Below are 23446 nucleotides of genomic sequence, written 5' to 3'. Positions count from 1 at the left end.
ATTTGGCATATATGCTGTAAATTATATACATACACACATATATATATATATATTTACAAAAATATTTGTACTCTAGGAATAGTAAGCTGTAGTGTAACCTCTCTATTTTAAGGTATTCAAGATTATGATTCATAGCCCGAATTAAATTTATCAATTATTATTATTATTATTAGTGTATTTAATAGGGTTATAGTGTACTTTATTCTGTAATATCAGTGATTTAATGTCTACACTAAATTAAATTTTTATTATACGGAATACTTCAATTGTAGGCAGCAGCACCGAGCGGTCACTTTCATATTGGATTGTTTCGTAATTTTCGACAAATTGGATCTTTAAGAAAATTCTTTGTAAGTTATTTTATTTATTATATAAAGTAAATTACTGACTTTTTATTATATTATACATTTTAATTTTGTATAAAAAATAACTTAAAGTTATTGATAAAGTTTTTATTTACTTGTATAATTATATGGAATTAAGTTCTTTAATATAACAATTTAGAATATTAACGATATACAGAACTATTGCACTGCATCGTACTTCCCAGTGTAGTTAACATTTAATTATAAATTAGAATAACTTATTTTTTTTTAAAATTATAACACAATTTGTAAAGTATTTTGTGTTAAATATTTATGGCCTTTGAACTATTTTAATTGATAACTGACAAAACATTTTATAATAAAGGCTAGTATAATAACTGTTTACTAATTTTTAAAATTATTTATTGATTGTCAAGATTAGGATTACAATTTTTTTTTGATAGCATAGACATTATTTTTAATAATTTAATATTTTTCTTGAATTTTAAATTTAATTTATTTTTTAACAATATAGTGGCATAATTAGGCAAGAATTATCAAGCATAAATAGTAAAAAAACATGGATTACACATCAATATATAACAACAATACATATTTAAATTATTTTGAAATTAATATACAGAAGAATATTAAACCATTAATATAATCTTTATCTTTTAACATTTTATGTAACGTTCTTATAAATGAAATAGTAATTACTGTTATTCTATTTTTAACTTAATTTTGGTTTAGAATTTATGACTATATTAATTGAGTTTTCAGACAATTGTCCACACGTCTCCAAAATATGTTCATTGTGGGGAGCCTCTATACTTATTTATGAAATAAAAATTTATATATTAAAATTGCCAATGTAATAAAAAATGATAAAAAAATTTTGCTTTAAACAAATTTTATATGTTCTGTCATAAATACTTTCACCTAATGAAAAGCCTTCTAAATATTTTTTTACTTTTTACTTATAGTTATAATTTGTTTTTTTACTGTTATAAGAAACTAAATATTTAAGGATTGAAAATGTTATTTTTTCAAAAAGAACATTTGCTCAATGCAACTATCAGTTTTAATTGTTGTGTTATGGTGTTATTGCATTACATTATGCATTTTAAAAAATATATGAATTATAATAATTTTTGATTAATTTATGAGTTTTGAAACAATATATTTGTTTGATTGATGTTTCGAAGCAATCTCTTTATTATAAAAAACCTACAATAGTCTAAAATACAGGATTTATTGAATAAAATTTTCTTTTTTTAATGTTTTCAATTTCTGTATAATTTTTTAAAAATTTGCATTTAAATTTTTGTTCTCATAAGCCAAAGTGATCTTTGTAAAATTTTTCATACACCCTTAAAAAAATTGTCTTTGAGGGAAAATATTGTGCTTTTAGACAAAATCATGTATAAAATTTTTTTTTTTTTTTCATTTTTACATTATTGATCATAAAAACTTAAAATTAGAGCATTCATTTTAATTTTTATATTTCTGGAGTAACAGAATTAGTAATACAAAACTATATTTGTCAATAAGAATGATTTTTTTTCATAAAAATTAGTTGTTTAAAAAAAAAAATTAGTGTTTTTAGTTTTCCAGTAACACTACTTTGCTCATTTTTAATGAAAGTTTAACTTCTATGATTATCTAATCCTATTTATTTTTTTTAAAGTTAACGATTAATAATTATCAATTAACAATTTTCTTACAAAATTTAATAGTATAAATTAAATTATCTAGAAAAAAATAATTGATCAATTGTTGTTTTCCTATTAAAAATAACATTTATTATTAATTGTTTGAATTTGGTGAATCATATAAGTTTATTATTGACTAATTAACAAACATCATTTTAAATAATGTGAAACATTGGCTGTAGTTTTTCATTTAATACTATTTAAAAAATTGATAAATTATATATGTATTAAACAAATAATAATTAATAAAGTTCCTATTTTAATAAAAAAAAAAATATGTTTGCAATGCATTTGTGATTTTAAAAAATCTTGCTTGAAAATATGATTAACACTTATGACTCTTAATTTTTAGCTATTATTTTTAACTATTCTTACATCACAAGACTTTGGTGTGATTTAATACAGGATAAGTTGCTGAACAATTACTTTAGTTTGTTTGCCATGAAGATCTGGTCGATTGAACATACTTTTAACTATCCTTGGGAAACAGTGGTTCAAGCAGCGTGGAACAAATATCCTAACCCTATGAATACAGCTGTTCTTGGTATAGATGTTATTGATCGGCAAGTAATAAATGGAGAATTACATTCTCATCGGTTAGTTACTACTCGATGGACCCTCCCTAATTGGGCGTATGCTCTTATGGGTCCCATAAGTACATTTTATGCTAGTGAGTATTCAAAAGTCAATAGGGATCAAAGACATTTAAAATTAGACAGCCGAAATTTATCATTGGGGCAGTATGTTGTTGTAAGAGAAAAACTTTCATACAAACCTCATCCAGATGATCCACAGAAAACATTGCTCAAACAAACAGCGTATGTCACTGTTGAAGGATTACCATGTAGTGGATATATAGAAAACATACTTACTAGTAAGATTTCAGGAAATGCAGCTAAGGGACGACAAGCTATTGAATGGGTAATTGAAAAATTTCAACAAAAGCAGTCCCTGTAACATTTGTTGTGGTATGATCAGATTAGACCTTTGGTTTTCAAATTGGTCATAATTGAAAATATGTTTTGTATATTATAATTTTTTTTTATATTGTAAATTATAAAATAGGACTGTTTTTAAGTATAAAAAATTTAAATATGTAGATTATTACAAACATAATAAAAGATAAATTATCTTTGATGTTATAGTTCTTTTTTATTTTCTTTAACAATATTATCATATAAATTCATTATAAAATTTATGATAAGTGTGTTACATTTATTAGATTATTCATATTTATTATTGAACAGTTATGGTTAAAAGTATTTTATTTTAAAATAAGATGTTATTACTTTTTATTAAAATACAGTTATTAAAAAATGTATGTTTTTTACTTGATTGCTAATTAATATTTAATAACACCGCTAATTTTATACAGTCAAATGATTAGTAATTTTAAAATAATACTTTGTATAATCTTTGGAACGATGCCACTTAGAACTATATCCTTGATTTAGGTTAATATACATTTTTATTTTTAATATATTGTAACATATTTTCTCAATATTTTACCATTGCTACTGGTTATAGTAATTATGTTGAATCATAAATGATTTTTTTGAATGTTTAAACCATCTAATTATGTACTAACTTAACTCTAGATATAATTTATGATTATTTTAAAATGGGCTGTTATTAATATGTAATATCTTAAACTGAGATGTTGAGTTTTAAATAATTGACAAATAACAAAATGTGTATCATGATTTAATTAGGTTCTAATTTTTTAACTAGTAAAAAAATTAGTAATAATAAAATTTTAAAGATAACAAATGATACAATTCACACTTTTCCAAAAATTATGACTCAAATTAAAACAAAATATTATTATACTTGTTTTTTTTTTGCAAAAAAAAAAAGTTCACTAAAAATGTGTTTTATATTTAAATAAAATCTAAAGTAAAAAATAGAAATGCTTTATATTATTCATATTATATTGAATATTTTTGTATATACAACCCAAAATTTTCAATGTTCATTGTATAGTAATTTATTCAGTATATCAACATACTCTTTAAAATACAAAATTTCATAATTTTCTTGATTTTCAAGAAAATAAAAGAAAAAATTTACAATTTCTTTAAAAATGGTGGATATTTAAAGGTGACGTTAACATATTTTTTCAATAATGGAGCATGATTTAGTATATACTTAGTGTTTTTATATTTAAATATGAGAAAATATTAATATTTCATTTTGTCTAAATTAATGTACTATAAGATTAATGTTAGGAATTGTTTAATAAACAATTTGTATTTTGTTATTTGATAACAAAATTTTTGGAATAATTTTATTTATTTAAACATTTTTTTAAGGAAATTTCTGTATTTCATTAAAGAAATTCTGTAAAAATTACATAGTTGTATTAATAACTATCATATAATACAGCAACAAAAAAATTATGACATTGATTATATTGCGGTATTTTTTTACTCGAGTATCATTGAAATCTATTAATGATTATTAATTTTTAAAAACGTGTCTATTAATGATTTCAATAACCTTGAGTATTTTGTTCTGAAATTAAAAATTTAGTTATAATTTATCAATTGAGATCAATTTAACTTCAATAGTATGAGCTAATAAATAACTTAAAAATATTTAAACAACCAAAATGGAACTTATTGAAGATATGCTTTAGTTTCAGTCACTTAAGATACATGCATAATTCAATATGGACAATGAAAAACCGATGGGTAGCAGTTGGTCAACGATTAACCATAACTCAGAGAATATTATTCAGCCAGATTTGTTATGCCATCATAACATAACAACTGATCCTCACCAAATAAGTAATTTAAATCTGGATAAATTAGTTAAAAACCATAGTGACTCATGCATTCAAATAAAATTATTTGAAGAAGAATGTGCTCTTTTAACCAACAATTTACAAAGTGTACACTTAACACGTGATAATCCAACTTCCATTAATTTACCATCAAGAAGCCGTCGTCTAGTTCCTATAAATAATAGAACTGAAGATTACAGTTATGAATCTAGTTCTGATAGTGAATTTAGTGACAATACAGACAAATTTTTGAACATTGACCTCGAAACTAGAACAATTCCTGAACTTACAGCTGAAGAAGAACTTAAAGAAGAAAGAAATTGGAGATCTTGTTCAGTAAGTGGAATAGTTAGTAAAATTGATATGAAAGTTATCGAACCATATAAATGTGTTTTGTCACATGGTGGATACATGACAGCAGGTTCACATAATGCCATTATTATTTTTAGTGCATGTTATTTACCACATCGCAATCGTGTAGATTACAATTATGTTATGAATAATCTGTTTGCTTATGTCATATCAACTTTAGATCAATTAGTTACAGAAGATTATGTTTTAGTATACTTACAAGGAGGTACTTCAAAAAATTGTATTCCAAGTTTTTCTTGGTTAAAAAGGTGTTATAAAATGATTGATCGTAAACTAAGGAAAAATTTGAAATTTTTGTACTTGGTTCATCCAACATTTTGGTTGAAAACTCTTATGTTAATGATTAAACCATTTGTAAGTTCTAAATTTGGTAACAAAATACATTTTATTAATAGTTTAAATGAACTCTACGAAAATGTTCCTGTTGAAAGAGCTAGTATTCCAGATAAAGTAAAACAATTTGACTGTAATAAGCAAACATAAGTATCATAAGTTTTGAAAAGTATAAATACTGCATTCATTGATCGAAAACAGTATAGGTTTAAAATTAGATGATATAGTGTAAAAAAGATAGTTTGAACTTTTTATCTCCTATTGATGTTCAAGAATACCATTTACCATACCAAAACTATCTTATTTTTTTTATCAAAATATTTATATCAATTTACAGAAACAATAAACTTAAGTTAAAAAATAATGCATTACCTAACCACATACTCCTTTGATATTGAGAATAAAATAATTCACCTTTTAGTCCATTAAGCTAATACTTTTATATATTATTAAAATATAACTACGACTAAATTTGTACATTATAAGTATTTTAATATATTCATTTTATACTAGATAAGCAATAATAATATATATGTGTGTATTTATATTTTTTAACAAGCCCAATGATTTTTATTCTTATAATAATTTTAGTATACTCTTAAATTTTTATACAATACATTTTTATTATGTTACTATACTATTTTTACTTATAGTTAATTTATTTAAGAATAAAGTCAGTATATTAAATTAAAATTGTTAATGATAATTTTAAACCTTATATGACTATATTACAATTCACTTACTCTTTGACATAAATAAGATATTTTTAATACCAAAACATATAGGTATGCAAGGGAATTTTTTTTTTTAAGTTGAGACTGTGCTCTTTAAGTATAGTATATGATAAATGGTATTGATCATTTTTAAATGCAACTTATATTTTGTTTTTTTTTATATCTATATTTAAGGAATTTTTGTCGTTTTAGTTTTGTAAAATTTGATTAAAAAAAAAAAATAATTAACTAAAAAATCAAAGAAAATATTCATCATAATTTTGTAAATTATTTGCATTATAATTTTTCAAATAAAAAACTTCTATTAGAAGAAACAAAAAAACTCATACAACCTACCAAAATGAAATCAAATATTAATAATTGTACATAAATAAACTCCAATATGAGAGTGTAATTTATTATAAACCAAAAGATTATTTAAAAAATAAAAATAATATTGAGAATTTTTAGTTTTAGTTTTTTTCAGATACATGTTTTAATATATCAATCATAAAGTATTTTTTATGTTCACTCCTTTTACATCCACAGATATATTTGTGATATTTACTCACACACACACGGGCTTATATCTCATAAGAGCCTCAATTTTATTGTTTCAAATGTTAACACATAGATAATTAACTAATTTATTTAATAGATAATGATCTAATTAAAAAAATGATTGGTCTATAATAATTTTTTGGACCAGTGTTTCAAAGGTTATTAAAATGTTAAATTGAAGACTGGAAGTGAAATAAAATAAAAAATATACTATTGATAAATTAAAAAAAACATTTAACTAATAGGAGCAAAAAAAATGTTCTAAATATTTATGTTTTTGATTAATTAAGTTATTTATCATAAATAAATTGCAATATACAAATTGTAAGTAAGGAAATAGGTCAGTTGTGTAACAATAAGAATAATAGACACTTGTTTTTTTTACTTACTTAACATCCTATTTATTTATTTTACACTCAACTATTTTTTAAGAGAAAAAATAAGTTAATAAGTTAACTATTTATTTTAATATACCACACTTTAATTTAATACTGTGCACATTTATATATAAAAATAAATTTAGGTTGATACGACAGATTTTTTATTTGAAAGTAAGTAAATTAAAATTTAACATAAATCTTTACTTAATCAATAAATAAATATATCTATATATTACCTAATAATATTTAATTATAAGGTTTAATATATTAAAAGATAGGTATTTTACTTAGTCTTATATATTTATTTGTACAGAAAATAGTAATGAAATATAAAATTATAAGCTAATTAGTAGGCCATTTATTTTTTTAAATATAATTTTGAATCAAATCGAAAATGATTTAAAAAAAATCTTGTGTTAAATATTAATAAAAATAATAATTTTGAATAATATTACATTCACCACTTTTTCTATTTTTTTAAAGACTGTAAATAAAGTCCAAGTCCTTTTTGAATATTTGATGATTGCATAAAATTCAGAGTAAAGTCTAAATCTTTTTTTTTATTTTCTAGCAACCATTGAACAGTGGGTTGCCGACTAATATCTTTTGTCATTTTGAATGCCCATGCTAAAAAAAATGTTCATCAACAAATTATACACTTGGAAAATTAATATTAATACTTAGAAGTTGATATATTTTCAATAAAACTGACTTGAATTATTAAGCAAAAATTATTTTTCTAATAACTTGAAAATTAATCTTAAACATCATTATTTTGCACTTTTTTATATTGAATTTATTTAACTTTCAAAAATATTATTTAAATTCAAAAGTAGAAAAAATTGGATAATGGGCAAAATCTTTTTAGAAAATAACTGTTTTTTTTAATAAAAAAAAAAAAAAATAATTTTTCATTTGCACACATAAAAAAAATTCTTTATTTTTTTTTCATTTTTATATAAAAAAATTTAATTTGTTGGCGGCTTAATCATTAAGAGAATCATCTTGAATTTTAAATAGTTTAAAGTAATTGAAATGTGTTTAGAAGGTAACTTTATAACATGTGATTAACTATTAAGTTTTATTATTGATTTTTTTAATTTAATCTTACGCGATATATTTTGAAAGTTATGCAAAAACTGAATGCCTTTTTCAATTGCAGTATTTGTATCAGCAACACTTTCATCCACAAGACCAATTTTCAATGCTTCTTCTGTTGTGTACATTTTACCTAATATTAACGATAATTCTGCATTTCTTTGACCAATTACTGCAACCATTGTGTCCTGAAACCTAAATTATGTATTTTAATTTTTTTTTTATATTATACGAATTGATACCCAAAAATGAACATATGTTTTATTGAAATATTTTACAAAATCAATTTTGAAATATGTTGTATGAAGTCATAATAAATTGTAAAGCACATAAATCTGGGTCATACTATATTTTATTTACTCATATAACACTTTTTTTACATTAAAGATAACCTAATAAACATGACAATTTTGTATATTATCATATCATTTAATATTTTTAAGTAATATCTTCATTTTATAGAAAAGAACAAAAGTTACTGAGAATATAGTGTATGTATATGAATAATTTAAAAATTTTTTTTATGAAAGTATATTTCATCTTCAATCTACTTAAAAAATGAGACTTACAATTTTTTTATTGTTTTTTTGTGAAATAAAAACATTTTTTAATGATCAAAAACATCATAAAGCTTGTGGAAAAAATAAATCTGTAAACATCATTATTTTCAAAAAGTATAATATTGTATAGAATATACAGGGTGTAAATCTTTCGAACCATAGTAATGTATGGGCGAGTATGCTGGTAAAGTGTAAAATAGGACCTCGTTTTTTTTTTTTATTTTCCAAAATTGGAGGAATTTTGGAATAACCCCCCCGAATTTCTCTAAAATTAAAAATAAATCATACCACAATATTCCCCGCGAAATTCTCATACAAATTGAGTGGTCACTCGATTTTTTGTAACTTTTGCGCCCTCCCCTGAACTTTGGGTTCAAAGTTGGAAAAAAATTTCACATTAGTGGGACCCATCAATTTGTATTGAAATTTCAATGGGAGTCCTGTGATGTAGTTTATTTTNATTTCACATTAGTGTGACCCATCAATTTGTATTGAAATTTCAATGGGAGTCCTGTGATGTAGTTTATTTTTAGTTTAATCGATTAAATAATAAGAAATACCGAAAAACCCACAAATAATGTGATATCTTTTTAATTTCATGAGTATATTTCGTCTTTTATTATTTATTCAAACCGATTATAATTTTTATCATTGAAACTGTCATAAAATTATAAAATTTTTTCTTTTTAGGTCCCGAAAATAAAACAATTATACTATTGAAATGAATATTTTTAACTTTATTACAATAGGATAATTAGAAATAATTATTTTAATGTAATCGGCACACTACTCTTTTCCGAAATTAATCAATAATGAGAATATGGTACATCACTGAGCTTGTTAATGTTTATTTAAATGTTCGAAAAATACTGTTCACTATTGAATAGTCACTTATTAAGTTGCACATAATATTAGATAACCTTTAAAATATAGTTTATTTTTTTGTGCAATAAAAATGCATAAATATTACATATTTGTAAGTTTTTTTGGTTTTTCTTGTTATTTAATCGTTTATACTAAAAATAAACTACATCACAGGACTCCCATTGAAATTTCAATACAAATTTATAGGTCACACTAATGTGAAATTTTTTTCCAACTTTGAACCCAAAGTTCAGGGGAGGGCGCAAAAGTTACAAAAAATCGAGTGATCACTCAATTTGTATGAGAATTTCGCGGGGAATATTGTGGTATGATTTATTTTTAATTTTAGAGAAATTCGGGAGGGTTATTCCAAAATTCCTCCAATTTTGGAAAAAAAAAAAAAAAAACGAGGTCCTATTTTACACTTTACCAGCATACTCGCCCATACATTACTATGGTTCGAAAGATTTATACCCTGTATAATTTGGAAATATCCTTGTTAACTATTCGAATTCTGCCATCCATTTTCTTACTAAAGTAAATATCATATTATTTTTGGGTATCCATTTTCTAAATAGTAGATTTATTTATTGAATAAATTAATTCAAATAATTACTTAACTAACTAATTAAGAAGTTAAAAAACAATGAAAAAATTACCACTTTGGTGCTACAATACCAAGTTTAGTTTCATTTAATCCAATTGTATATTTTGGTCCTACCATTACTCTATAATCACAACTCATGGCCATCAAACAACCCCCTGCTGGACTATGGCCCTAAAATTATGGAATTTTCTAAAGTTATTTTTAGAAGAGAATGCAAAAAAATCTGTTCACATAAAATAAAATAACATATAAAATTACTAATTAGATATAATATATAATAAAATTATATTTTCATAGCAAATATGAAAATTAGAAAATATAATTACATTGATAACTGCTGTTGTTGGAAATGGTGCCAAGTACAGTGCTAGCCATGTATCTTGTAATGTTGTCCAAAATTGCGCTAATCTACTGAGATCAGGTTGATAAAATTCAGTAATATCCAAACCAGCAGAAAAAACTTTTTGCAATCCCTAAAATATAATTTTTAATAATAACCAAAACTTTATTAAAAAACATCACATTCTTAGCTAACAATATTCGGGGCCCTCAAGACTTTTTAGTTTTATACTAACTGAAGCTAATCTTCATAATATATATTATATTTATAATATTGTAAAATTATAAAGTCCTAGTTCAAAATTAAAACATAATAGGATAATACTTGATATAACACTTTGATTATTAACTGCAGATTAAAAAATTAAAATATTTTCTTTAATTATATTTATATCAGGGACAGTAAAATAAAATAAACGAAAATTAAGACATGAAAAAATTTAACTTTACAAGTTTTTAAAATTTATTACTATCTCTATTTGAAGTCACTAACTTGAGCTACCTGAGCTATCTCTATAAACTTTATTTATGTAACTATAAAAATAAAAGTTAATTACATATAATAAATACTATTACATACTGAAGTTAAAATCATTCCTCTTGCTTTCTCATTTTGCAGCTGAAGAATTTGATTTTTAATTTCCTCTAAAAATTCTAGATTCAAACTATTAACTGGAGGTTTATTCAATGTAACTGTTGCAATCCCTGATAAATATATAATTTAAAGAGTTGTATAAATCGTGATGGTAAAAAAACTACATGTACATTTTTTATAAAAATATTAGTATAAAATTTAATTTTATTAATAATTACAGTAAAATAATCAAACACATTAACTGTATATTATTATATATGATTACTCCTTCTAGATTATTAACTTTTTTAAACAATAACTAATATACACCAGAAAAAACCCTTGAGGGATTAATTGATCACATTCAAACAATTTAAGTCAACATAATTAAAAAGTTTATGGAAACGTAACCTAATTTAAGTTTTTATTCTAATCTAAGTGAATAAGCAACATATTTTAATAGAATGATGTTTTGAGTTGTAAAATCTCCAAAATAATATGAATTTTTTTGATATATTCTTTGTATATATTTTTAGTTTATTCCAATAATATTCTTTTATTTTCTTCTTCTTTCTTCGCTGTTTAACACAAACAAGGGGTTCAAATATATATATTTTTTAAATATTAAAGAAATAAACACAAAATTATATCATTGTTTTAACCTAAAAAAATATGTACAATAATATGTCATTAATTTATTATTAAACAATAAATTGTAAAATTACCAGTTTTTTCATCAATAGCTGACAATAACATAGACTGTGAACCATGTCGAATATTAAAGAACCTTAAAGTTTTAACAACATTATACCTTCTGAAAAAGTTAAAGGACTTTAAATTTGACATTTTGAATAAATTTGTGTAATAATTAAGAATTATATATTATAATATTTATGGTTTGATAAAAATTGTTCGGTATTACTTAATGTTGAGTTACATTTAAAATTCAAAAAATTAATAAAAAAAAAAAATGTTTTATAATTCGTACGTTGTAAAAGGAACAATTAATAAGTAAAAATATCTTATAGAATAAAAAAACACTTTTACAGTACAGCTGCCAACTCGTTAGACTTGTTGGTTACTAAAATAAGCTACAAATTGCTGTTCCTGTTCTAATTGTATCATTGGTAGAAAACGGCTATCACATTCTACCTAATATAAATTGTTTACATGTATATACTCAACATAAAATAATCACAGATATGATAAGGCCTAATTTTATTTGTGGTATTATTGGCAGATGTTTAATAATAAAAATTGAAAAATTTTCAAGGAATTATCCGTTTGGTTTTATTGATATCTTTTTCAATATCGCCAAGTATACGAGTGTAGGCGAACATCGGCGATATCTTACTCCTCAAAAGTTCATAAAATAATATATTGTAGTATTAATAATTATTTACCGACATAAAAAGTGTATTTTTGAATAATTGCTTATTAGCTTCGATGCGAAGCTGAGAAGGTATTGGTTTTACTAAGATGTGTTTTTTTTTTTTTGTGTCTGTTACCACTTTTTCTCAGCTCTCACCGAACCGATTTCTTTCAATGATACGTCAAAAGATCACAAATCGTATCTAGTCGAAGACATTACCCTTAAAAATTGAAAAAAATTCCCTCGTTCCCCGTAAAAGGGGGAAACCTCCAAAAAAATGACAAATTTAAAAATCGCTAATTTTCGAAATTTTTTCAATTTTTTTTACTTAAAAGTGCCATAACTTTTTCAAAAATGAACATATCAATATAATTCTTTTTTATATAGATGCATAATATCATTACCTTTCATTTGGTATATTTTTTTCATAAATTTAACCCTTAACCTGCCCACAAGGGGGGATTTAAAATGACAACTTTTTCACAAAAAATTAATTTTTTTAACTTAAATTTTGAAAATGTTCCGGAAGGTCTGACACTTTTATATATATCTTAAATTAAAGCTAATGTAATATGCTTTATCATGAAAAAAAAAAATTTCGGACTTTATCTTATCTTCATGGTGAAAATGGCTACCGAATGCTATTTTTGTGTGAAAATTTTCGATTTTGTATTTTCCATTTTTAACTTTATTATGCTATAACTTTTTGAAAAATGTATGAATCATTACAATTTTTTTATGAGAAGTAGTATTTATATAGATCTTTCATTCGACATACTGTTTTTTTAAATCGGACCATTTCCCTAAATACAGGGGGGATTCAAAACATAAAAATGCATATAGAAAGTAGAACTTTTTCAACGTAACTTTTGAAAGTGTTCCGGAAGGTCTGACACTTTTATATATATCTTAAATTAAAGCTAATGTAATATACTTTATAATGGTAAAAAAAAATTTCGGACTTTATTTTATCTTCATGGTGAAAACAGACATTAAACTTAATAAAAAAAATACGATTTTTGTAAAAAAATTCTTTTTTATATTTTTAACTTTATAATGCTATAACTTCTCGAAAGATGTATGGATCAATATAATTCTTTTTTTTGTAGATGCATGATGTCTTTACCTATCATTTGGTATATTTTTTTTATAAATCTGACTTTTTACCTGCCTACAGGGGGGGATTCAAAATGACAACTTTTTCACAAAAAATTGACTTTTTCAACTTAAATTTTGAAAGTGTTCCGGAAAGTCTGACACTTTTATATATATCTTAAATTAAAGCTAATGTAATATACTTTATCATGGAAAAAAAAAATTTCGGACTTTATTTTATCTTCAAGGTGAAAATGGCTACCAAATGCTATTATTGTGTGAAAATTCTCAATTTTATTTTTTACATTTTTAACATTATAATGCTATAACTTATTGAAAAGTGTATTGATCAATATAATTTTTTTATGGGAAATACTATTTTCTAATAATCTCTTTTTTATTCTACATACTTTGTCTTAATCAGGATATTAATAAGGAACTAGCAGTTTATGAAGCTTTTGGAATAATCCATCAATTTTTTAAAATTAAACACTATCTAAAGATTTGCATCGAAGCGTTTTTTTTTGATAGTGATTTTAATCACTGTCAGATATCATTATACTTGATCCAACTATGCCACGTCACCACTGTGCCGCGACCCCCCTGTGCTGGGTTTTTTTATACTGTTCTTAAACAAAAATTCTGTGGATCCTTAATAATTAAAGGTTATGGCTAAAGTTCTCAGACTAATTCTGAGAATAAGTCATAACCTGCACTTTTTACTCCTTGCCATATAATAAGGGATAAAATGGACAAAATATGTTCATTGTAATCTGATTAGTAAGAATTACTTTTATATTTTACAATAATAAATAAAGTTATTATTTAGTTTAGTGCATGTACATTTGATTAATAAATCAAATTCCTTTTACAATTTAAACATACTAAAAATATTTAAGAGTTTGATTACTTAAGAAAGTAGTTTTAAAGGAATTTCCTTTTCTAAATTTGGAATATTTAAATTACAAAAAAGTATTTATTGTAATTAAATTAACAAATTTTAAATATTACAAATAATTTTTTCAAATAAATAACTTTTCGATGCATTTTCATTCTTGTCGTGAGTTTCATTGAAAATAAATGTTTGATTGGTTTTTTTTAAATAAGAAACTGCATTTTGATACATTTTTCCTGATACTTGTATTTCAGTTACTAAGTACATATTTCTCCATTTAGAGACAAATTCACTTGATGTATGCCAAATAATACTCGAGCAATTTTGTCTATTTAAAATAAGATCACAATTCAAGTTTAAATTTAAGCAAAGTGCCACTTCACTCTTTTTTATAACTTGCATTGAAAGAAAATGACTTGTATTGCTTGAATCTATATACTCTAAAATTAAATATGACATAGGTCCAAAAATAGTTCTAATGAAATTATCCATTATTATTGCAAAACAGTTAAAGGAATTAATACATAGTTCATGTTTTTCATTATCACCATCATATTTGATTATAATGCAATCCAACCATAGCCTAACTCCACAATCTACCTTAGTACCAATACATAACTTACAATTCTGACATTGAATTAAATCACATAATAATGAATTTTTATTTTTTAAATATATTGATATATTATCATAATAACAATCATCATCTTGTGCTTTGAATTTTAGGTTTTCAGTACCTCCATGACAAAACATATCTGTATCCATCTCCCAAATTTCAATAGGCAAAACCCTGCTAAACTTAAATGGTTGTTTATTTATCAATACTTTACAAAGTTTGCAAATAATAAATATTTCTTCAGATGTTTTAATTTTAGGTATACTATTGGAAACAAATGTAAAACAAGATGCTTCAGTAAGTGGCTTACAAGCTAATTGAGCTCGAAAAAATAGTTTATTTTGTTTAACTTGTACTTCTCTAAAACTATTTTTCTCAAAAGTGTAATCTTGAACATTTAAAGTATAAATAATATTTTTAATGGTTATCTTAATTACTTTATCTTCGATTGCTATTTGATAATCTTTATGAATATTAGACGTAAATATTACACAAACTTGACACGATAATACATAAATTTCAAATTCTATACATGCACACTGGATATTCATTTTTAATAAGTGTTTACTAGAAACCTATTTTTAAACAGCAAAAAATAATTATCAGCTAAAATGAAAACATTTAAGTTAAAATCCATAAATTATTAAAATGTTAAGTAGCTGTATTTTAATTCTAATAGTATTTACATTAATTTTTTTAATCATAACGATTACTTGTAAGCCCAATTATAAATAATGTTTATTATCTATTTTTGTGCTTGTAAGTGATAAATAGATAATTTATGTTACTGATAGCACAGATAAGGTTTATCTTATCTGTGCTGATAATAAGTTTATAAAAATTGAAGATTATTTAGTTTATACTTTAAATGTAGTAAATATTGCCAGTTACGGACTTTCAAAGAACGATTTTGACAAAATTTATACATTTCAATTCAATTGTACTAATAATTATTATTAAAGTTAATTAATATTTAAGAAATGTTTTAAAGTAAAACTTCATGGAAAATAAAAACCTTTTAATTTGGATGAATGGTTTTTCCTAGAGTATCGGTTATCTTTGTAATTGAAACTCACTGTTTTACAGATACACAGTTATTATCAGTACACTATACCCAGGGATTGCACATCGGTAAGCCAAATTTTATTTTAAGTGAAATTATTATATATTGTAATTTTTCTTTCTAAAAAAAGTATATTTTTTACTTGAGAAAATACATTTTTTGTTTTACAGAAAAAGTTATTGTTATTAAATATGAATAAACCCAAGGATGATGACCAAACGTTTGTCATAAAAATATTAGATGATCTACGTTCAACAAATAATCGGTCAAAACCACTAAGGATGCATTATGATACAAGTATTGGTCTCTCTACTAATGATTCATTATTATCTAATAAACGACGAAGATCTTGTAGTCCAGATTTACAAGAATCTATGCTTAGTATGTGATTAAAATATAAATATTTACTGTGAACATATTTCAGTTTATCAAAAAATTTTTTTGTTGTTACTTAGCACCAGTTACTTCTCCTTGGGAATCTCGTCGTATCAAACAAGAACTTATTAGTGCTCGTGCTGAAATTGCATCATTGCAAGAACGAAATAAAACATTATTTAATCTCAAAAAAGAATCTGATCTTTTATTTGAAAGAGAAAAAAATGCATTAGAACATAATATAAATAAATCAAAATTTATGGTCTGTAATAAGCTTTACTTTTAATTATAAATATTTCATATTTTTAATTTCTAGATTGAACAATTAGACAATCGATTAAAAGAATTGCGTCATGAAAAATTAAGTTTGAAGGATGAAAATGATAATTTATCAAAAAAACTTGATATGGTGTTAGAAGAAAACAATATTAAAATATCTAAAATTGAAAAAGAAAACAAAGAACTTGAAACCAAATTAAATAATGTATGTAATAATTTTTTTACAAGATTATCTATCGTTTGCTACTAGTATTTACTAAAATATAAATATTGAAAATTTATTCTTTTTGGTTTTGTTATGTAGTATTTATTATTTTGTTTTTAAATGGTTAAAAGTCCATATATTATACTTTATAAGTGTACTGACTTAAATTTTTAATTAACTCATATAATGAGAAATTATCCAACTAAGAAAATAACTAATCAATAACAATTTTTGACCCAGTGATTCAGGAATTATGAATATTTTTACATCTGAGCTATACAATTAGTGTGGCAGAGAAATATGAATGATACAAATATCCTAACCAGTTCTTCACCCCATGTCTTTATTTAAAATGTTAATACTAAAATACTGGTTCAATACTTGTATTAGCTAATAATTTTCTTTGCTGGAATATTTTCAATTATATCAACTTGTGAAATTTTTATGTTGTCATCTAGAGAAAGTTTAGGTAGTACTTTTAAGGGATAATATATGGACTTAAAAAATATTTAACTACTTAAAAATTAAAAAATAAATATACAACACAACCAAAAAATATTTTCAAATTTATTTTAAGAAAAAAATAGTGATCAATGATAAATCATAAACTCCTTATATTAAGTTTAACTATTGACAAAAATGTTATTATATTTTATCAATTCAGAATCTTTAATATTATTTTTATAACTGATCTTTAAGTAATATATATTAATGTTTAATGTAGGTAACTTTTGAGTTAACAAAATGCCAAAATGAAAGTGTTACAAAAAACTGTTCGGACTTTGAATTAAATGAAATAAAAAAAACTTTGAGGTCTAATGAAAAATATATTGAAGAATTGACTAATAACCTTAGAAAAAAACAAATTGAAATTAATACGTTAGAAAATGATCAAGTTAAATTAAATAGTGCAAATCAAAGAATTAAAGTAATTATCAAATGTTTAACATGTTTAGGTACCAATTTAATATTAACAAAACCTTTTGTAACAATACAAAATTTTAATATTAATTATTTTTTGTAAATTAGTATTTGTGCAATTCTTTTTATATATATGTAACCAGGGTTTAGTAGTTAAGCTTATTTTAAGAATTAATATTTAGGTAATTATATAAATTTAGTTAGCTCTGCTTTCCTAAAAAGAATCTCAGAATAGTTTGGAATTCTGATTACACTTAATAATTAGATAAGACTTCATATCTCTTAAAAAGGACAAATATTAATATAATATATATAGTTAATATTATATATATAATATATAATTAATATTATTTATTATTTTTTCATTTTTAGAGTTTAGAAAATGAGTTAGCTTTATTACATGAAAACTCTATGATAGTTAATTCACAAAGAGAGAAGTTAAAAAGATTTAGTTCCATGGAAAGTGAACTAATTTCATTGAGAGGAGAAGTAGCTATTTACAGGTTATCTTCTTTGTTAAATATTTTTTAAGTGTTTTAGTGCTTAAATGGGAAGCTGAGAAGTAATAAATTTTACATTTTTTTGTCTGTTACTTAATATAACATTCACTAGACATATTGTAATTTAGTTAGTCAAAATGGCTGGAAAAATATTTTAATTTTCATAGTAGTATAGCTTAAAGAATGGAAGGGGGCACATATGTATGAATCCACCCCTTTTAAAATAGTTTATTCTAGTATGTTCATATCAAATGATAGTAATTTAAATCATTATCATATTTCAATATATTGATTTTTCACTTTGCTGGGTTTTCAAATGGCATGTTGATGATTAAAATATTATTTTAGAAATGATGTAAAGCAAACAGAAATACTTGAAAACAAAGTTGCCACTTTAGAAAATAAGTTGGTCAAGTATGAGTTATTAGAAAAAGAAGCTATAGAATTACGATCAAATTTGGCTATTTGTGAAGATCGTTTAAAAAAATGGATTGATGTGTGCCAAGATTGCTGTGAAAATATATCAGAGAGTCAGTGTTATCCAGAATACTTAAGATACTATGTAGAAAATTTAAAGAAAAAAGAAATGTTCCTAGTAAATGAAAAGGGTGAACTTCAAAGCAGGTTTGTAATAATTATAAAATATTATTATGTATTTGTAAATAAAAAAATAATTTTTTTTTATAAAAGTTTGGCTCGATTGGAATTGAAAATAAAACAAATAGAAAACGATTTTATTAAAATGAAAGATCAACTCACAGTTGCAGGAAATAATAGTAGTAAACTTGAAGGAACTATTAAACGATTAAAAAAACAATTGTATATGGTTACATGGGTAATTTATTTAACATATGAATCACCACTTGTAAAAGAACATATGTACAAAATAGGACAATGAACCATGTCCTTTTGTAACTGGACTACTCTATTATATAATATAATTAAATTTTTGAAAATTTATATAATTTATTATTTATTAAGGAACGCAATGATCTTCGTGAATTAATAGATTCCTTCCAAAAAGAAGTAACTGTCATTGGTAATTTAAATGGAGAGGATACAAAAATGGAAGTTCTAGAAAAAGCAATAACTGGCTATAAAAATCGTATGACTGAAATCGAAACTGATCCTTCATTATACTGTCCTACTGATAATGATAAAAGGTGGATTGAAGAAAAGACAGCACTTCTTAAAGAAAAGGAAGAACTAATAAATAAATGTAAACAACTGGAAGAAAAATGTGTTGATTTGAGAGATCAAATTGACCATAGAGCTCTAAAAGGAGATTTCAATCTTAGGGAAACTAAAGTTTTACATTTTAAGTATGTTGCAAATAAATTATAATAATAATTATTATTACTCGTTTTACTTATCATTTAGGATGAACCCTGCTTCTGAAGGATTTAATAATTATCAAAATGATCTATTACAAGCCAAACAAGAAATAGAAAAATTAAAAGAACGTATTAAAGCTATGCAAGAAGGTATATCTATGAATCTTACTCAAGTAGTTGATGACAGAGTAGAAACAAATGCATCTCAAGAAGTTGAAGGTAATATTTAGAAGTCATTGAATCACTGAAAAATAAAGGCCCAATTTGGCTTTTTGCAAATTTTGTTTTTTTCTACTAAAATAATTTATTTAAAATTTTTTATACTATGATAAAATAATGACTTTATATTCAAACTAGAATATTGAATAATCAATATAATGATTATATTTTATGATGAAAGTCCTAATTATTGTAGTTGGGACTTTATTTAACCAAAAGTTAAATTTTTATTAAAATTAAAGCTCAAACAGGACTGTCTTAAGAGGAAAAGTAGGGATTGTCACCCCCCTTATTTAGAAAAATTCAATTGTTTTAGTTAGCGATTTCTTAATAGAAGACGATGTTACTAAAAAATAATAATTAAAAAAATTGTTCTATCAGTAAAAATAAATTTTTCACCTCCAATATTTTTAGCTCTGTGCTCAATTCAGCTTTTTCATTAAATTTATTTTTCTTGTGATATATGCTATAAGTATTGAGATTTCATTAATTTTAATATATTTTTAAAGCTAGTTAAATAAAAATGCAATGAATTATACACAAAACAAGTGTTTTTCTATTTAATAATACAATATTATTAATATTATTCAATAATAATGTAATTAACTTTAAAATTAAAAATATTTTTTTGAACAAGGACTGAGTTTTTTAAACTTTTTCACTGTTAAATGTTTACTAGGGTTAAGTTAGTATAAAAATAATGTATTTTATAAATTGAATGAACTCATTTAATAGTAATAATAATAAAAGGAAAATAATTATATAAAAAGTAATAATAGTCATCTTGAAGTGTTTTTTTTTTTTATTTTCTGTAAAAACCAACTTTTGGTATTTTGACGATAAGTGATTCAATTTTAGTTAAAAGTATTTATAATAACTGTTAAGAAACTCATAAAATTAAATTATTTTATCAAATCTATGATTCCACAAATCAGAATTTATTATTTTCACATTTTTATATAACTAATTCTGGACTATTATTATCTATCTAATGTTGAATTATTTATGAAAAGTGACTTGAGTTTTTTAAAAATGCTAATAACAAAGTAATATACAATGTAGCTCCAATGTAAGCATAGGCTCAACAAGAGGGGTCTTGGTTCCCCAGTTAACAAATTAGCCCCCAACAAAATTGAAAACTATATAATATAGTATATATATTGTTATGTAAGAGTACTTTAAGAGGGGGAAATATAATTAGCATCTTCAAAATTTTAATTGCGCCTTTGTATGGGAGGTCAAAACTTTGAAGTAGTGTATATCTAAGTGTGTTTTTTTTTGAGATGTGGGTATATAATTCTAATAATGATGTATTATTAATAATATATAAAATAAGTCTTATGCGCAATTTTTTTTGTTAGGTCTGAAAGAAAAATTAAAATCTCAAGAAATACAAAATCAGCGATTACGGGAAGTGTTTAAAAAAAGTAGCCAGGAGTTTAGAGAATCTGTTTATACATTATTAGGTTATAAAGTGGATGGATTGCAAAACAATATGTACAGACTTACAAGTCAATTTGCTTTCCATGAAGAAGATAACTTATTGTTCCAAGTATGTGTATAACAAATGATTACATATTTTTAAATTTGAAGAGGGTGGCTAGTGTAAAATAGTATATAGTGTACAATATCAAAATTGAATTAACAAATAATAGATTATTATATCTGTCACAATAATAGATAGGAATTAAAGTTTAACTGAATTTTGACTTGTTTATAATGATTTAACACTTAGTTGTTAAGTATAGAAGAATTTGTAAAATAAATTAATGGGCGAGTATCTAGTCGTCAAACTGGGTAATCCATATTTGTTGCAATTGGTATCATCAGTATGGTTTTCGAAAGTAATCCATAAACTTATGTTAGTGGTGTTAAGTATATTTTTGTATGAGACAAGTACCTTAGAAGCACTGTGGGTAATGTGAGTAGTTACTGGGTTTTTTTTTTTAATTGTTGGAGATAATCATTGTTCTATATTTATTTAATGTACTTTTACATGTGTTCATATTTTATATATTTATCTCTTTAAATTATACCTTTTAATAATTACAGTTAAGTTGTAATTGAACTATTCTCTTTTCTATTATTTAAAGTAAACGTATAACGTTCTACATTTTGAAACACAGTTGAGTTTTTATATATAACTAAGGTGCAAATATTCACCTTAGTATTTTAAATCTGAAGAGGCATAGAAAAATTTTTTTTGAATGATATCTATAAAGTTGCAAAATTAACCAAAAAATTTTTAATTACATTACTTATAACAAATAAGATAGCAATTTGAAATTTTTGATCTTAAGACTATATGGTATTTTAATTTATAGTTTCTCTTATAAAATTACTTTTATCAAAGCAAACGAATTTAGTTTGAATCAGAATTAAACTACTTAAAAAATAGTAAAACCAAGTTTAGTGAGAGGGTAAATTTTATTTTTGATCTGAAAAGTAAAAGAAAAATAGTTAATCTAATTATTTATTGTACATAGTATATATATTTAATGAAAATTTACATTTTTTTTCAGTTAAATGAAGGTTCTATGAATTTATTAGAAACTTCATTTTCAAAAACTATTGAAGAAATGATAAATATACATTTAGGTCAACAGCGCTCCATACCTGTATTACTATCTAGTTTGACTATTGATTTATTCAGTAAACAAAGTATGGTTATGACTGCAGATTCGACTAGATTGGAATCTGCAATCAACTAATTTACTTTTCAAAATTTTCTTAAAAAATATGATATTTTTTGAAAAAATGATTACAAAAATATATTAATTTAAATAATGTAGACATAATAAACTTATTATATAAGATTTTTATTTTTTAATTAATTTAGATCCTTTTGTTTAAACTTTAATTTATATTAATTTGTCACCAATCAATTTTGGAATCAAATATTGCTTTTTTAACATTTTTTATAAGTAATATATTTAGTACACATTATTTTTATCTTATGATATTTACACATAATTTTGATAAATAAATTGTATAATTCATACATAGATATGCCATATATAGATAGGCATGTGTTATTTATATACATAAATTAAACATTCTTTTATAAAAAAATTATTTAAATAATGATTGAATTACATTTAATTTTTTAGTAATGCAAATTAATTTTGTTTATTTCTAGGTCATTAAATTGTGGGTTATAAATTTAGGTGAAAGTTTTTATGCAAATTTTAAATAAAACTAATTTTTTTTACTTAAAGCATCTAATATTAAATTCATGATATTTTTTTGATTTTACGTAATTATTTCACAACTACAATAACTTAAAATTGAAATATTTGATGGTACATTATTTTATTATGTATAATAATTTAAAAAATATATATTTTTCATTATCTTTGCAATTTT

General features: G+C 23.1%; 2 protein-coding genes across 8 annotated transcripts; one reads left to right on the top strand and one right to left on the bottom strand.

Moving 5' to 3' along the window:
• The first annotated feature begins 50 nt into the window (after positions 1–50).
• LOC126903451 (mitotic spindle assembly checkpoint protein MAD1) lies at positions 51–23047 on the top strand. 6 transcript variants are annotated; one of them, XM_050681570.1, is made up of 15 exons: positions 53–350; positions 4659–4809; positions 4879–5141; positions 16271–16315; positions 16418–16628; positions 16703–16884; positions 16939–17106; positions 17831–18034; positions 18400–18530; positions 18876–19151; positions 19218–19362; positions 19509–19849; positions 19908–20080; positions 21442–21632; positions 22603–23044. In XM_050681570.1, the coding sequence occupies exons 2-15, from the start codon at positions 4692–4694 to the stop codon at positions 22789–22791; spliced, it is 2637 nt and encodes an 878-aa protein (XP_050537527.1). In that variant the 5' UTR covers positions 53–350; positions 4659–4691; the 3' UTR covers positions 22792–23044. The 6 variants fall into 6 exon arrangements, with proteins under 6 accessions (XP_050537528.1, XP_050537527.1, XP_050537526.1 ...); XM_050681569.1 differs by having other exon boundaries at positions 4659–5141; XM_050681574.1 differs by lacking the exons at positions 53–350; positions 4659–4809; positions 4879–5141 and adding exons at positions 14295–14453; positions 15295–15481 and having other exon boundaries at positions 22603–23038.
• Positions 7446–12354, bottom strand: LOC126903469 (enoyl-CoA delta isomerase 1, mitochondrial-like). Of its 2 annotated transcripts, XM_050681622.1 has the most exons (7): positions 12195–12347; positions 11932–12020; positions 11213–11337; positions 10620–10766; positions 10346–10464; positions 8276–8457; positions 7446–7791 (listed from the first exon to the last, which is right to left on the bottom strand). In XM_050681622.1, the coding sequence occupies exons 2-7, from the start codon at positions 11960–11962 to the stop codon at positions 7634–7636; spliced, it is 762 nt and encodes a 253-aa protein (XP_050537579.1). In that variant the 5' UTR covers positions 11963–12020; positions 12195–12347; the 3' UTR covers positions 7446–7633. The 2 variants fall into 2 exon arrangements, with proteins under 2 accessions (XP_050537579.1, XP_050537578.1); XM_050681621.1 differs by having other exon boundaries at positions 11932–12354.
• Positions 23048–23446: the final 399 nt, after the last annotated feature.

This window comes from Daktulosphaira vitifoliae, unplaced genomic scaffold (assembly GCF_025091365.1).
Source record: "Daktulosphaira vitifoliae isolate Bord-2020 unplaced genomic scaffold, ASM2509136v1 Scaffold_4, whole genome shotgun sequence".
Taxonomy (NCBI): Eukaryota; Metazoa; Arthropoda; class Insecta; order Hemiptera; family Phylloxeridae; genus Daktulosphaira; species Daktulosphaira vitifoliae.
The sequence above is the reverse complement of the archived record's forward strand: the minus strand, read 5'-3'. Positions and strand labels throughout refer to the sequence as shown.

Bases quoted from the DNA above. Each gene is read 5' to 3' on its own strand.
- LOC126903451 (XM_050681569.1), top strand. From the start codon at position 4,692: ATGGACAATGAAAAACCGATGGGTAGCAGTTGGTCAACGATTAACCAT. The intron at 16,316-16,417 runs GTAAGCCAAATT...TTTGTTTTACAG, and splicing joins TACCCAGGGATTGCACATCG to AAAAAGTTATTGTTATTAAA. The intron at 20,081-21,441 runs GTAATATTTAGA...TTTTTTTGTTAG, and splicing joins TGCATCTCAAGAAGTTGAAG to GTCTGAAAGAAAAATTAAAA.
- LOC126903469 (XM_050681621.1), bottom strand. From the start codon at position 12,052: ATGTCAAATTTAAAGTCCTTTAACTTTTTCAGAAGGTATAATGTTGTT. The intron at 11,338-11,931 runs GTAATTTTACAA...TATATTTATCAG, and splicing joins AGCTATTGATGAAAAAACTG to GGATTGCAACAGTTACATTG. The intron at 10,767-11,212 runs GTATGTAATAGT...ATTATATTTTAG, and splicing joins GAGGAATGATTTTAACTTCA to GGATTGCAAAAAGTTTTTTC.